This window comes from Aquarana catesbeiana, linkage group LG11 (genome assembly GCF_042186555.1).
Source record: "Aquarana catesbeiana isolate 2022-GZ linkage group LG11, ASM4218655v1, whole genome shotgun sequence".
Classification (NCBI taxonomy): domain Eukaryota; kingdom Metazoa; phylum Chordata; class Amphibia; order Anura; family Ranidae; genus Aquarana; species Aquarana catesbeiana.
The window spans coordinates 82,653,445-82,669,898 of NC_133334.1; the positions used below are offsets into that span (position 1 = coordinate 82,653,445).

The 16,454-nt window shown below is 45.2% G+C and overlaps 1 protein-coding gene across 5 annotated transcripts; it reads right to left on the minus strand.

Annotated features, from left to right (window-relative positions):
• Positions 1-1,695: 1,695 nt before the first annotated feature.
• On the minus strand, positions 1,696-12,561 carry LOC141112139 (flap endonuclease 1-B-like). Of its 5 annotated transcripts, none has more exons than XM_073604631.1 (3): positions 12,237-12,561; positions 6,612-6,761; positions 1,696-2,893 (listed from the first exon to the last, which is right to left on the minus strand). In XM_073604631.1, exon 3 carries the CDS (start codon positions 2,799-2,801, stop codon positions 1,938-1,940), a length of 864 nt encoding a protein of 287 aa, XP_073460732.1. In that variant the 5' UTR covers positions 2,802-2,893; positions 6,612-6,761; positions 12,237-12,561; the 3' UTR covers positions 1,696-1,937. The 5 variants fall into 5 exon arrangements, with proteins under 5 accessions (XP_073460732.1, XP_073460733.1, XP_073460730.1 ...); XM_073604632.1 differs by lacking the exon at positions 12,237-12,561 and adding an exon at positions 11,872-12,065; XM_073604629.1 differs by lacking the exon at positions 6,612-6,761 and having other exon boundaries at positions 12,237-12,560.
• Positions 12,562-16,454: the final 3,893 nt, after the last annotated feature.

Sequence of the window (16,454 nt, forward strand, 5' to 3'; positions counted from 1 at the left end):
GCTTCTATGAATGAAACACGATCTATGAAAGTTCACACCTTAGCGTTTAATTTTTAGGCAGAAAGTCGAGTGTTTTTACCATGATTTTGCAGAGGTCAAAAGGTTAGTGGAAAAAGCAGAAAAATGCCTGTAATGTTCCCAAAAAGAAGCTCATGTACTTTTTTGAGCTTCAGGGCCAGTTCACACTACATGCAGTCCAGTGCGTTTTTTTTTTTTCCTGCATCAAAAACGCATGGAAAGTAAGTTATATTGTTTTCAATGGCATAGTTCACACCAGTGCTTGCAGTTCCAGGAAAAAAGGTAGAACATACTGCATTTTTTCTGCACTGGACTGTACTGGAACGCTGTAAAATGCATCAAAAATGCACCGGAACACACCTAAATGCACCAAAAACGCACTGCAACACACTTGTCCTTATTTAAGGTTAAGAAAAAAGAGGGGGAGGGAAGCACTGGACTGCAACAAAAATGCACTGGAACGCATTAAAAACGCGCATGCAGAAAAGCACCTGGAACGCATCCGGACTGCATTTCTATGGTGTGAACTGGCCCTCAGGCATTTTGCTTCAGGCTACAAAAATGTTTAGATGTGAACAGGGGCCATTTAAATGAATGGGATTTTGCTTGGGCGTTTCACGAGCAGAAAGCTCTCAGGTGGGAATGCAGCCTCAATCATCCCCCTGTCTTCATTTCATAGATTTATTTTTTTTTAGAAGTGATAATACAGCTTCCATGAATGTAGGAGGTGGGATAAGCCCCTCAGCTCTATTAACCCCTGTCAGACTGGAAGGTTTTTGGCAGCTGTATGATTTTAGGGGGGAAAATCAGAGGATGGAAGATTTCTACTAAACCAGGAGACAACAGCATAAGGGACATGTCACACTGATAGTAATGTCACTTGTAGTGTGTTTGTTTTTCTTTTACTAAACTTAGGTTTTAAACTTTTTCCTTCACTAACATACGCTCCTGCTGTGTGTGCTGTACAAGCTGTCCAGCTCCTGCAATAAAAATTGAGTCGGGCTGAGCCATTCACAGGAAGACTTGTATGAGGTGGACGGATAAAATCACATCATAAAATACAAAACTTCCGATGAATGGCTGAGTGTCACTCAATTCGAAATTTTGCAGAGGGACAGAAAGTTATTGCTGTGCTGCCTGGAATACATCGCTGTATACAGCTGATGGAGGACAAAATCAGGGGTGATCGGTGCGGCAGTGGGGGGGGGGGGGGAGTTACAAGCACCGATCTCCCTGTATGAATTTCAATAAAGCAGCTGAGAGCCGCTTTCGGTTGACATGCTGTGACTGGATACAACTAATCATATTGTATAGGCTATTCGGTACCATGTGATAGCTGTGGGCCAATCAAAGCTTCACAAAAGAAAGCAAGCTGTCATAAAGCATGACTGACTGTTTGTATTATAATCATGTGATCATTATGAACAATCATAGCAATCACATGATCACACCCCAGATACAGAGCTCCGTGCTCCACCATGCACAGGATGGGGGCGCACCAGTGCACGTGCCGGGCAATGTACCAGTACGTCACCTGGCACTGACTGTACCACCTTGTCTGCATGTCTAATGTCCATTTTCTAGTGCAGGCAATTAGCGGAAGCAGAAAATGGTTTAATTGTTATTAAGGTGCTTATTTTCCATTCAGCATTTGTCAAAAATTGTGAAAACGCTAAATAAAATGTTTCTTAAACATTTTAATGAAAATAATATTCCAAGACATCAACACGCATAATACTCAAAGCAGAAAAACAGTTCACATCTCCAGCTCTACTAAATTCAGTCACTTATTTGCCTTTCTTAAATTTCCCTGATGGGGTGCCCGTGGTTTTTGCCTTCTTTTTGGCTGAGCCTTTAACATCAATCTCTTTCCTTTTGGTGGAGCTGATGGAACCAGTCACCTTGAAGAAGTCATCTAGTCAGCCTTGAGTACTACCATGGCGGTTCTTGGCCAGCTTCTTGGCACCATTACGGATCCGGTCCTCGTTGAACTGCTTTTCACCGCACATAAAGGCCACAAGGCCTTCGTCATCTGGGTCCTGCCACTTCAGCTCTATATCATTTAGGTCAACCACCTCAGGCTCTAAAAAAAGCTGACGAGCTTCTTTGTATAACCAGTTTTCTGGAACAGGGTACTTCTTCAGGTCTATGTTATCTAGGACCTCTTTGATGCTCCTGTGCTGTCTTATCAGTTCTATAGCTCTCTTTGGGCCAATGCCTCTGATGGTCTCACAGTAATCACAGCCTAGCAATATACAAAGATCTATAAACTGCTCTTGTGTGATTCCTGTATCCTCTAGGGCACGACTGAGGTGAAATTCCTGAATAGGCAACTTTTTGGCCTCACTAGCCATGAGATGACGGAGCAACAGTGGAGTACCAAAGGTCAATGCATCCATATCTTCAGTCGCAGCTGCATACACCTTTCCAGCTTTCACCAAAGCAGCACAGGTAGCTTCTGCCTCACATGGTGCGTCCACATATGGAATACCCATTAGGCTTAGCAGTTTCTTGCATTCCTCATTATGTTGCTTTGTGACCTTTACAAGTCTCTTGTTGAACTTTTCAATGTTCTCCACCTCTCCTGCCTCTTGGGCAGCTTCAAGTTGCTTCTCAGCCTCTGCCCTCCTTTCAGTATGTTTGGCCAGCTCACCTGACTTCAGCTGAGGAGGCTTTCCATCAAACACATACACTGGCTTGATGCCGTTCTCAACCATGCGAATTGTACGATAGAACATGCCCATCAGGTGGCTGGTGGTTTCACCTTCCTCATTCTGAAGCATATTCCCATCCTGTCGCACAGCAATAAGGAACTGGTAGCCGGGTACAAGTTAAAAGGAAAAATGAGCAGCAAAAAAATGTATTGATGCACAACCTGAAATGAAGAAGGACAGCTGTGAGAATTACAGTGGACATACATTTAGGTCAGTCTTATGTGAATACACAATGACACTCATTTCAAAACAAGAGTAACAATGAAAAAGTAAGATTACTCAGGTCCACACACTAACTTAACACACCATATACAAGTTTGGAAATGCATTGAGGGGAATTTATCAAAACTTGAGCATCCAGAATCTAAAACAGCTGTGCATGGTAACCAATCAGCTTTTAGCTTTCATTTTTAAAAGTTAAATGAACAAGTTAAAGATAGACGCTGATTGGTTGCTATGCACAACTGCTCAACTTTTGATAAACTCCCCGCCATGTGTTTGTTCAAAAACATGTGTTTCATAATTTGTTCACTACATAATGGGGAAATTAAAGATTTCTGCACAATTATAACGGTGCAAGAAACTGGCGCGAGTGGCGTGCGTCACAATAACTAAGCAGATACACTTGTTTTAGGTTTATCCTTGCCACCCATACCAGTTTCTATTTCAGAATGAAACTAACTAGCACAGGGTCCACACCCAATTAACCACTTCCATACAGCGCAAATTCCAGCACTAGAAAATTACTCAGAACCTCCAAACACACACACATATATTTTTTTCTTTAGCAGAGACCCTAGGGAATAAAATGGCGGTGATTGCAACTTTTATGTCACACGGTATTTGTGCAGCAATTTTTCAAATGCGATTTTTTGTGGGAAAAAAAACACTTTCATGAATAATAAAAAATAAAATGGTAAAGTTAGCCCAATTTTTTGTATAATGGGACAGATGATGTTACGCCGAGTAAAGAGATACCTCACATGTCACGCTTTAAAATTGCGCACACTCGTGGAATGGCAACTTCGGTACTTAAAATCTCCATAGGCAACTCTTTAAAAATGTTTACAGGTTACCTGTTTAGCGTTGCAGAGGAGGTCTTGGGCTAGAATTATTGCTCTCGCTCTAATGTTCATGGTGATACCTCACGTGTGGTTTGAAGGTCGTTTACATATGTGGATGCGACCTATGTTCGCGTTCGCTTCTGCGTGCGAGCAGACGGGGGCGCTTTAATTTTTTTAACTTTATTTTTACACTTTCCCTTTAAAATGTAATTTTTTTTGATCACTTTTATTCCTATTACAAGGAATGTAAACATCCCTTGTAACAGGAATAGGGCATGACAGGTCCTCTTTTTGGAGAGATGTGGGGTCAATAAGACCCCACATCTCTCCTCCAGGCTGCAAAGCCTGAGATCAAAAAAATAAATAAAAATAAACAATCTCATTGTTTAACTTTGGCCGGCCCGGATATGATGTCATAACGTCGAGCCTGGGTCTTCAAGAGTCATAGAGACTGCTGGTTTTCTCTATGGCTAACTTCTGGTGCCAGTAGATTCCTTCTCCGGCCTGCCGATTGCACGAGCAAGCTGGTAGAAGAACCGGAGGGCAGGGGTTGGGGAGACGTCCTCTCCTGCCGCCTGCAAGACTGATCAAGCTGCTATGCTTGTTCTTACAGTGCAGGGAATCGCCGGCTGAAAAAAATGATATCTGAAAGATGCCTGTAACTGCAGGCATCATTCAGATATCCCCACTGAAAGCCCAGGACGTCATATGACGTTCTGTGGTATGGAAGTGGTTAACAAAGGGATAGTGCCAGTTTTAAATATAGAAAACTGACGCAGATCCCTACCAGACCTTACATATGGCACATCCCACACAGTGGGAGGCAGGGCAAACAGCTCTACTGCTCTGGATGTAGAAAACAGGGCAGACCTCTCCTACATAGCAAAAGAGCTTGCCCCCTTTCATAAATTAGGAGCAGCATCTTCTCCATTTTTTCAGCAACATTGGAAACTGAGATGCAAAACAATATTCCTCCTTTATTACAACAGCCGGCAGAATCAAGCTCTACCCTTACAGGTTTCATGCTAAGCCCAGGGCTTTCTCAAAAAATAAAGTGCTGTGCTTAACACAATACATGTCGGGGTAGAACTTGTTTCTGATGATTGGTCAGCAATGGCAGCTTCCATGTTCCATCAATACTTTTTTTTTTTTTAATGAAATGAAAATTGTTAGTTACCAAAACCTGTGCTGCACGGTCTGCCATTGCAGGCCTCCTTTTTAAAATGCAATTACCTGGCTATCCTGTCCATCCCCGGCTTTTTGTACTTGCTGAGTCGCTGACCTTGAACAAGCATGCAGCAACAGAGCTTCTGATCTGTAGACTTGTATTGGGGTCAGCGACTTGGTGCTGAAGTCAGAGCATCAGTATAACTGATATTTTGGGAAGAGCTCAGCAACGGACGCACATTTCCCTCTGAATAAATCTACTTGAAAGTGGAACTAAATTCAGCTGTGTGTGAGCTTTTTACATAATGAGAAATTATGCACACACTTACCTGGCATTGTGCTCTCCAGCGGTGACAGGTCAGTGCTGCAATCGTTGTCCCCGTCCTCCCCACTGGTAATTCCAGGACTCGCTTGCTCCAGTCTCAGTAAAATCCTCTCAAGGTGTTTAAAGCGGAGTTCCACCCAAAAATGGAACCCCCGCTTATGCAGCCACCCCCCCCCTCCCCCGGTGTCACATTTGCCACCTTTCGTGAGGGGATCAGATACCTGTCTAATACAGGCATTTGCTCCCACTTCCGGAAATAGATCACCGCAGAATCTACGGCGATCTACGCCATGTCCGGCCCTTCCTCCCCCCGCCGTCTTCTGGAAGACACACAGGTCCCAGAAGACAGCAGGGACCAGTCAGGACATGTAGAGCGACTCGCGCATGCGCAGTAGGGAACCAGGTTGTGAAGCTGCAAGGCTTCACTTCCTGATTCCCTTACTGCAGATGGCAGTGCCTCCAACCGGGAGCCGAAGGACGGGTCAGCTTCGGGTGAGGACATCATGGGTGCCCTGGACAGGTAAGTGTCCTTATTTTAAAAGTCAGCAGCTGCAGCATTTGTAGCGACTGACTTTGATTTTTTTTTTCGGCGGAACTTCGCTTTACAGTGGAACCTTGTAAAAGAATTCTGACTCGGTTTGCAAGTATTGTCTTGCAAAACTAGCAGAATTCAAGCTAATGTGCGGTGCTGTACTGCATTTGGCCAGAGGCGCGGGGACGCTCGGAACGGTTCGGAGCCATTCGGAAATACTCCGAGTGTTTCAGAATTCAGCTGGGCTATCCCCAACTATTTCCGAGACTCTCTGGCGCCCCCCCTTACCTCTGGCAACATGCGGTATTGCATGTTATCGAAGTCAAAGCGGAACAAATTATCTTTTTTCCATTGACTTCTGTGGGGAAACTCGCTTTGATATGCGAGTGCTTTGGATTACAAGCATTTTCCCGGGACGGATTATGCTTGTAATCCAAGGTTCCACTGTATAATCTTATAGCTCATTTTCTTTCTATAGCTGCCACAGTCTGAGTACAAAAGCCTGTCCCTTTGTCAGCAGCTGCAGAAAAGCCCCTTGCCCGGTGCATGGAAGCTGTGGTCTCTCTGCAGCTAACACAAACCCTAATGAGTCACAGCTAGAGCTTTCCAATCAGCAAAGAGCATTGCAGAACTAGAAGTTTAATTCAGCATTGAGCGTGACAGACCTCTACAGAGAGCATGGGTCCTTCTTGTAGTATACTGGCAAGGGACTGGATTTTCTACTCTGACTGCTTTACAGTGGAATTAAATGCATCAATTTAGCAGTTAAAACAAAAAAAAAACAACTTTACATTCAAGGCTTGCCAGGAACGTAACTGTCATATTTGCTTGTGTTCTTAACCAAACTGTCAAACCATCAAATGCCTGGTGTCATAACTGATCACATGCGCAGCGCCAGGGCAGTTGCAGATCAAACAAAGGCCAAGATGCAGCTTCCTTTGCTGAAAATGAAAAAATTCAGTTTAGCCTTAGGCCCCAGTCACACCTGCCCATCGTGCTAAAGTGCATTTTGTTCAGCGCATTCTTTGCAGGACTTGAATGGGCCATCTTACATGCACCAAAGAAGCTCACACACCTTTTTGGGCAAAGAGCTTTATTTTTTGTTAACCCCTTCCCGTTGGTCGCATTCAGGTCATGTGACCGCTGTGATTGGCTGTCACATGATCGCAAAGCTCCCGATCGCAAGCATGCATCAGGAGCTTTCCAGTAACTGCATGCTACTGTGCAGGGCTGCATATATGTGGCCGCTTGGCACAAAGGCCCACAAGCTGAGAGGCTGCATATGTGCATTCGGCCAGCATGAATAAGTGTCTCTTATAAAAAGAAAACCCCTCTCTCCCCTCCACCACATATGTCTATGTTAGCTATTGTTGTACCCATAGCACAGCCCAGAAACAATAGTGCACATTTTACTTTTTTGTTTGTCCTACCTAAAATGCACTGACACCAACTAAAAAAAAAATCCTGCCCAAAATATATCGACCTTGCCCCTTACTAAACCCAAACACTAACCTACATCAAACCTTGAAAGACACATAGGGGTTGATTTACTAAAGGCAAATACAGGTTGTGCTTTCCCAAGTGCAGTTACACTCTGCAAGTTGCAGTTGCTCCAGAGCTTAGTATGAGGCAAAGCTTTAATTTGCAAATACCACCCAATCACATGCAAAGAAAGAAAAAAAAAACAACTATTTTTGCTTGCTCACGATTGGCTGATGGAAGTCAGCAGAGCTTCGGCTCATTTACTAGGCTTTGGAGCAATTGCACTTTGCGAAGTGCAGTCTATTTGCCTGTAGTAAATCAACCCCTATGCATCTTTCATCTCCATTCACAGAAAGAAAAACACAGTGACTGATCACAGTGGTAGCCAATTAGAGTCTACCACAACAATAAGGTGACCCAGAATCTGGAGTTGCGGGTCCTAGGGGGTTCTCATGAGACCCCGATCTCTGTGCGACACAAAGACAGATCCGCATATATGCGGCCCCATGGCAAAAAGTGCAGTCCGCTTATACGTGTTCCATCGGCGTGAAATGGGTAACCTAAAAGAAAACCTTCTAAATGCAGCTCCCTCACCCCATACTAACCAGAGTCTGATCTTGATCCAGCAATGTACACAAGAGTAGCGGCACTCTACCTCCTCATTGATTTAGAAACAGCAATGGGAGCCATTGGCTGTCAATCACATCCAGTGAGGAGAGAGTGGGGTTGGGCTGAGCTGTGCTCTGTGTGTGTCTATGGACCAACGTAGCAGCTTACTATGGGGGTACTCAGCGGGGGGGGGGGGGAGCAAGGATCACAGAATAGAAACCGAAGAAGAGGGGAATCCGGGCTACTCTGTACAAAAACCACTGCGCAGTGCAAGTAAGTATAACGTGTTTAATATATATTTTTTATTATGGGCTTACTTAACATTAAAGGGGTTGTAAACCCTTGTGTTTTTTCACCTCATGGCATTCTATGCATTAAGGTGAAAAACCTTCTTTACTGCAGCAGCACCCCCTTATACTTACCTGACCCCTGAAATTCGCGAAACGGGAACGAGCACACCAGCTCCGGTTGGTGTCTCATGTCTTGATTGAATAGATTGATAGTAGGGGTGCAACGGATCAAAAAACTCACGGATCGGATCGATCCTTGGATCAGAGTCACGGATCGGATCATTTTCAGATCAGCAAAAAAAACAAAACACACAAATCTTGTTACACCCACTGGAGTTTTAGATTTAAAAGCTATTTTCAACACAAAACCGAGCTTATATGCATAAATACAGTATTTGTAGATCGGACAGACTGTTTAGATGTTAAATTTTAAAAGCAACAGCAAACCTGCTGACCTTACATGGTTGCTAATGTGACAGAACAGCTCTGATTTTCACATTTAACATTAAATGTGAAAATCAGAGGTGTTCTGTCACATTAGCAACCATGTAAGTTCAACAGGTTTGCTGTTGCTTTTAAAGTTTAACATCTAAACAGTCTGTCCGATCTACAAATACTGTATTTATGCATATAAGCTCGGTTTTGTGTTGAAAATAGCTTTTAAATCTAAAACTCCGGTGGGTGTAGCAAGATGTCTGCTTGCCCCCTTCTCACTCTATCATTACTGTACTGTGCAGGAGTGTGGGGTGTAGCAAGATGGCGGCAACGAAACGTCACTTCCTGACGAGACAGCGGCCGCTTCCGGGTGTACCAAGATGGCCGCTGCCCCAGAGCTAGGCCGAAGCCGCGGCCTTTCCTATGGTGTGCAACGGATCGTTGCTGATCCGTACGGATCAACCTCCGCGGATCGGCACACCTGCGATCCGCGGAAGTTGATCCGTACGGATCAGCAACGATCCGTTGCACCCCTATCCTTACCCCTAAATAAAGGAAACATCATAATAATGTATGTCATACCCTGCGCAACTCCACAAAGGTAGGTAACAAAGCATTTATCAGAGGCAAACCACTGCATGTCAGGCCAGGGCTCTAAGACACTGGTCTCCAAACTGCAGCCTGGGGGTCGGATGTGGCTCTTTGCCTGTCTTTATCAGGCCCCGTGGGCCCTATTCCTCCCACTGACACCAATAATGTAGCATCATTCCTCTCAATGACAACAATGTGATGCTATTCCTCCCACCAACATCAATATGACGCACTATTCCTCCCACTGGCACTAAAAATAGGGCACTTAAAGTGTTTGTTAAGTCTAATTTGCAAGTAACTGCCAAACCCTCTATTAGAGCCTGGCATACCACACTATGGAAGTTATTTAAAAAAACAAATGTTCTAAATACCTATTTACAGCTGTCTTCAGGCCGGTCACATGACTCATGGCCGCTTTACAGCTACGAGACAGGGCTTCTGCGGGAGGAGCAGAGCAGCCATGTGATCTCCCCAGCTGGCGCTCGGCTCCTCCCACAGAAGCCCTGTCTCGTAGCTGTAAAGTGGCCACGAGTCATGTGATGGGCCTGAAGAAAGCTGTAAATAGGTATTTAGAACACTTGTTTTTTTACATAACTTCCATAGTGTGGTATGCCAGGCTTTAATAGAGGGTCTGGCGGTGACAATTTTAGGTTTTTAATTTTTGACAATAGCGGCGGGGGGGAGGGGACAAAGAGAGGGAGATGACAGGCAGGAAGGAGGGGGTGAGGGGGAGAGAGGAGAGCAGAGGGGATAGCAGCGTATGACGGAGGGACGCACTCTGACCACGGTGGTCAGGGCTCAGTAGCCCTTGTTATTGTGGTCAGTAAAGAGGGGGCATACAGGAAGTAGCAGGTTGAGGGAGGTTTTTTTTTTTCTTTACAGTTTAGAGGGGGGAAGATTACACAGCACAAGCACTGTGCTGTTTAACCGCTTGCCGACCAACCACCGTCTTTATACTGCAGCAGGTCGGCACGATCCCGCGAGCCGTTGTAGCTGTACGTCGGCTCCTTTACCTCACTGCGGGGGTGCCAATGCGCGTGGCCAGCGGTCGCGATGACCGGCGGCCACACGCGATCGTGGGCACGAGAGCCAGAACAGGGATGTGTGTGTATAAACACACACATCCCTGTTCTGTGAGCTGAGGAGAGACAGATCGTGAGTTCCTACTAGCTAGGAACAGCGATCTGTCATCTCCTATAGTCAGTCCCCTCCCCCTACAGTTCGAACACACACTAGGGAACACAGTTAACCCCTTCCCTGCCAGTGACATTTACACAGTAATCAGTGCATTTTTATAGTACTGATCGTTGTATAATTGTCCCAAAAATGTGTAAAAGTGTCCGATGTGTCTGCTGTAATGTCGCAGTCCCGATAAAAATCCCAGATCGCCGCCATTACTAGTAAAAAAAAATAATAATAAAAATGCCATAAATCTATCCCCTATTTTGTAGACGCTATAACTTTTGCGCAAACCAATCAATATATGCTTCATGCAATTTTTATTACCAAAAATAGGTAGAAGAATACATATCGGCCTAAACCGAGGAAAAAAAATAGCTTTTTTTAAAAAAACTGGGGATATTTATTATAGCAAAAAGTACAAAATATTGTGTTTTTATCAAAATTGTCGCACTTTTTTGTTTATACTGAAAAAAATAAAAACCGCAGAGATGATCAAATGCCACCAAAAGAAAGCTCTATTTGTGGGAAAAAAAAGAATGCCAATTTTGTTTGGGTACATTGCGCGATCGTGCAATTCTCAGTTAAAGCGACACAGTGCCTTATCGCAAAAATGGCCTGGTCATTGAGCAGCCAAATCTTCCGGTGCTGAAGTGGTTAATCAGCTTTAAGGGACCAGGATGTGTATTTTTTTTTTTGTGTTGACAAACACTTTAACTTCCCACTGACAACAAAAGGGCAATATTCCTCCCACTGACACCAGTGATGGGGTACCATTCTTCCCCTGACACCAATGAGGGGCACCATTCCTCCCACCTTCACCAACAATGGGGCACCATTCTTCCCACTGACACCAGTGATGAGACACTATTCCTCCCACTGACACCAGCGATGGGCCAATATTCTTTCCCCTGACACCAATGAGGGGCACCATTCTTCCCATTGCCACCAACAATAGGGCACTTAAGATTTCTGTCACTGATACCAATGATGGCATTGCTTACTTTAAATGACATTAATAACTGGTATTATTTTTTTATTTTTTTCAAAGGATGTAGACCAGTGGTCTCCAAACTGTGGCCCAGAGGTGGCCCTTTGTTTGCCTTTATCTGGCCCCTGGGGCTCTATTCCTCCCACTGACACAAATAACGTGGCACTATTCCTCCCAATGACAACAACAATGTGACACTATTCCTCCCACTGACACTAAAAATAGGGCACTCTACTTCCCACTAACACCTACAATGGGGCACCATTCCTTCCACTGACACCAGTGATGAGGCACTATTCCTCTCACTGACATCAGTCATGGGGCACCATTCTTCCCCCGACACCAATGAGGGGCACTATTCCTCCCTCTGCCACCAACAATGGGACACTATTTCTCCCACTGACACCAATGATGACATTGCTTACTCTCACTGACGCCAGGATTATCAGATTATAATAGACCACACCTACTTACCTGTTTTTTAAAGGATGTAGACCAGTGGTCTCCAAAATGTGGCCCAGGGCTGGAGGTGGTCTTTGGGGCTCTATTCCCCCCACTGACACCAATAATGTGGCACCATTCCTCTCAATGACAATGATATGACACAATTCCTCCCACCAACACCAATAAGGTGCACTATTCCTCCCACTAACGCTAAAAATAGGGCACTGTACCTCTCACTGACATCAGGAGGGGGGAGGGGGAGGAGGAGGAGGAGGAGGAGGAGGAGGAGGAGGAGGAGGAGGAGGAGGAGGAGGAGGAAGAGAGATGAGGGTGCTGTGTGAGGAGTAGAGATGGAAGGTCTGTGGTAAGTTGTCCCCGCTCCTCCCTCTACTTACAGACTGATAAACATGCTCTTCTTCCTCCTCCAGTCACCTGACAAGGGGATAGAATAAGTGAGAACGTGCACAGACTTCCCTCACTGTACAGCGGCGCTCTCTATTGCCACCTGCAGGCTGGAGGGTGAAGAGCGCCGAATCCTCTCCAGCAATCCGTCTTCTCCCGTCACAGGACATTATGACCGAGCGACGTCAGAGACAGCGCGCGCCCCGTGCGGGGGGGTCACGGGGGGCGGACGGATAACGGTTATACCGGCACGAGAGGGCTGAGCGGCGCCATTTTCTTCCGTGCGTTAGCAGCGACAGGACGTGTCTCTGATCGGCTATCGTCACAGAAGAAAAACAGCGCCCTACAGCGCATTTATCGGTGATTACACCCCAAGCTTTTCCATCGGTGATATAGTAAGTGTCATTATCAGTGATTATAACCTTACAATGAGATCGGGTCCGGTGTCGGGATGTGTGTGTGTGGTGGGGGGGCAATAGAGAGCTGCACCCCTCTTGTGCTGTAATGATCTGTCAGTGTTTTCTCTCCTCCTTTCTGGTTTGAGGGAAGAGAAATCACTTTTTACACTCAGGATCAGAGCTTCTCCTCTGTTAGTACTTCCAATCAGTGCCGCCAATCAGTGCTTCCAGTTAGTGCCAACCAGTGCCACCTGTCAGAGCTTCCAATCAGTGTCAATGAGTGCCAGTCAGTGCCAATCAGTGCCACCTGTCAGTGCCAGTCAGTAAAAAACAGTGCCACCTGTCAGTGCCAGTCAGTAAAAAACAGTGGCACCTGTCAGTGCCGCTTATCAGTGCCAACCAATGCCACCTATTAGTGCCCATGAGTGCCGCCTATCAGTGCCAATCAAGGCTTCCAATCATTGCCACCTGTCAGTGCCCATCCTTGCTGCCTAACAGTGCCCATCAGAAATTCCAATCACTGCTTTCAATCAGTGCTGCCTATCAGTGCTCATCAGTGTTGACTATCAGTGTTGACTATCGGTGTGGTCTATCATTGCCCATCAGTGCTGCCAATCAGTGCCACTAAATGCTGTCAATCAGTGCCCATCAGTGGAGCCTATCAGTACTGCCAATCAGTGCCCATCAGTGGTGCCTATCAGTACCAATCAGTGCCCATCAGTGGTGCCTATCAGTACCAATCAGTGCTGCCAATCAGTGCCCATCAGTGCAGGGATGGGATGATGAACTCAGCAGACAGGCACATTTTCCATGGGGGGGCCGGCCTGGTGGGGCACAACTGAAATCTGTTGATGTTTACCAACCAGCTCCTGTACATATACGTCAGCGCTTTGAAGGTGGATATCTCGGTAACGGCAGCAGCTGCTTCCACAACCGAGGTATCCATCTTTTCAGGAGCCGGTCGTTTTTCCGATAATGGTGGTCTCTGCAGTGGATTCGCTGCTAGATCACCGTTATTGGTGGCGGGAGAGGTGCCACCCCCTCCCGCCGCTCTCCCGCGCCCTCCTCCGCCGGTAGCAGCGGAGGCGATCGGGACCTGTCATGTCCGTGGTATGGAGACAAGTGGGGGGAAGATGGCCCCCACCGTCTCCATACCATAGGAGGGTGGAAGGGACGTCATAACATCAGCTCCGCACATACGTCTTAAAGGCATATTTTTTTGTTGTCATTTTTTTTTTTTTGGTTTTGCATTTAAGTCCAAATATGAGATCTGAGGACTTTTTGACCCCAGATCTCATATTTAAGAGGACCTGTCATGCTTTTTTTCTATTACAAGGGATGTTTACATTCCTTGTAATAGGAATAAAAGTGATCCAAAATTTTTTTTTTTAATAAAAAACAGTGAAAAAATAAATAAAATAAAGTAAAATAAATAAGAAAAAAAAACAATTTTTTTAAAGCGCCCCCGTCACGAGCTCGTGCGCAGAAGCGAACGCATACATGAGTAGCGCCCGCATATGAAAACGGTGGTCAAACCACACATGTGAGGTATCGCCACGACCGGTAGAGCGAGAGCAATAATTATAGCCCTAGACCTCCTCTGTAACTCAAAACATGCAACCTTTAGAATTTTTTAAACGTCGCCTATGGAGATTTTTAAGGGTAAAAGTTTGACGCCATTCCACGAGCGGGCGCAATTTTGAAGCGTGACATGTTGGGTATAAATTTACTTGGCATAACATTATATTTCACAATATTAAAAAAATTGGGCTAACTTTACTGTTGTCTTATTTTTTTATTCAAAAAAGTGAAATTTTTCCAAAAAAGTGCGCTTATAAGACCGCTGCGCAAATACGGTGCAAAAAAAGTATTGCATTGACCACCATTTTATTCTCTAGGGTGTTAGAACCCCCAAACATTATATATTGTTTTTTTCTAAGTAATTTTCTAGCAAAAAAACTGTTTTTAAACATGTAAACACCTAAAATCCAAAATGAGGCTAGTCAAGTGGTCCTTAAGTGGTTAATGCCACATGCTGATCTTTAGACCCCTTTCACACTGGGGCGGTTTGCAGGCGCTATTGCGCTAAAAATAGCACCTGCAAACCGACCCGAAAGTGCCGCTGCTTTGTCTCCAGTGTGAAAGCCCCGGGGCATTCAATGGGGCAGCGCGGCTATACCGCCGGCAAAGCACCTCTGCAGAGGCTCTTTGCGTTGGTTTTTAACCCTTTCTCGGCCGCTAGCAGGGGGTAAAACCGCCCCGCTAGCGGCCGAATACCGACGGTAAAGCTTTACCGCCAACGCCGCCCCAGTGTGAAAGGGGCCTTAGTATATTAAGTAATCACCACACTACTATTTACAATAAACTACTGGAGGTAAAATAAAAAAGTGTCAGGGAAAGGTCTGCCGCTAAGCACTGTTATGTGTTCCACACCACAAAAAAAAAAAAAAAAAGTGCAGCGCTAACTTACTGATCAATAATTTACCAATAATGGTAGAACCCTCCAATGTATGGAAATCTCAATAAACTTCAATGTTACCACAATACCGGTCTCTATGATATGTAACTTCACATATAATACACATCACACTGAAAATAAGACATACATTACAAACTTAGCAGGGATGGTGGAAACCCCTCCTATAGATATTTGGCATACAGATTAACCTCAAGTGCAACAACTTTTTAGTTGGGAGGTTCCCACCATTATAGCACTTTGGAATTTTTATTTTTTAGATTGTTACACTTAATTTTATATGTTTTAGTTACTATTATAATGTGAATTTTTGCACTTGAAGTTAATTTTCCATCACCCTTGCTAAGTCCATGTCTTTATGGACCTTGCTTTGTGCTCTGGTGTGCAGTCATGTTGGAACAGGAAGGGGCCATCCCCAAACTGGTCCCACAAAGCTGGGAGCATGAAATTGTCCAAAATGTCTTGGTATGCTGACGCCTTAAGAGTTTCCTTCACTGGAACTAAGGGACCAATCCCAACCCCTGAAAAACAACCCCACACCATAATCCCCCCTCCACCAAATAATTTGGACCAGTGCACAAAGCAATGTCCATAAAGACATGGGTGAGCGAGTTTGGGGTGGAGGAACTTGACTGGCCTGCACAGATTCCTGACCTCAACCCGATAGAACACCTTTGGGATGAATTAGAGCCGAGACTGCGAGCCAGGCCTTCTCATCCAATATCAGCGCCTGACCTCACAAATGCGCTTCTGGAAGAATGGTCAAATTCCCATAGACACACTCCTAAACCTTGTGGACAGCGTTCCCAGAAGAGTTGAAGCTGTTATAGCTGCAAAGGGTGGGCAACTCAATATTGAACCCTACGGACTAAGACTGGGATGCCTTTAAAGTTCATATATATATATATATATATATACACACACACACACGCGTATTTGAGCTTTGGGGTGCACACCCTAATGCAATAGGTTGCGCACGCCTATGGACGGCAGGTAGGAGAAGCTGCCATAAGGACACAATAGTAAGGCACTGAGGTATAGTGACAAAGTATAACCTAAACTGAATGAGTAAAAATACAAAATGTACTTTATTATATATCAAATGATAAATGTAATGTAACCAGGGGCGGACTGGCCATGCCCGAGGGCCCGGGACCAGTAGAGGCCCCATGAGAGTCTCCTGGGCTGGTATCTTTATTGGGTCACCACTTGCCCGCTGTAAATCTCCCCTCAAATGTGACAGCTCCTGTGTTTTTATCCGGCTCGGACCGGACGGGCGTCCTTATATACAGGGGGCTGCATAGAGCATGCGCGGTCACAGTGATCCTTTCTGGTTG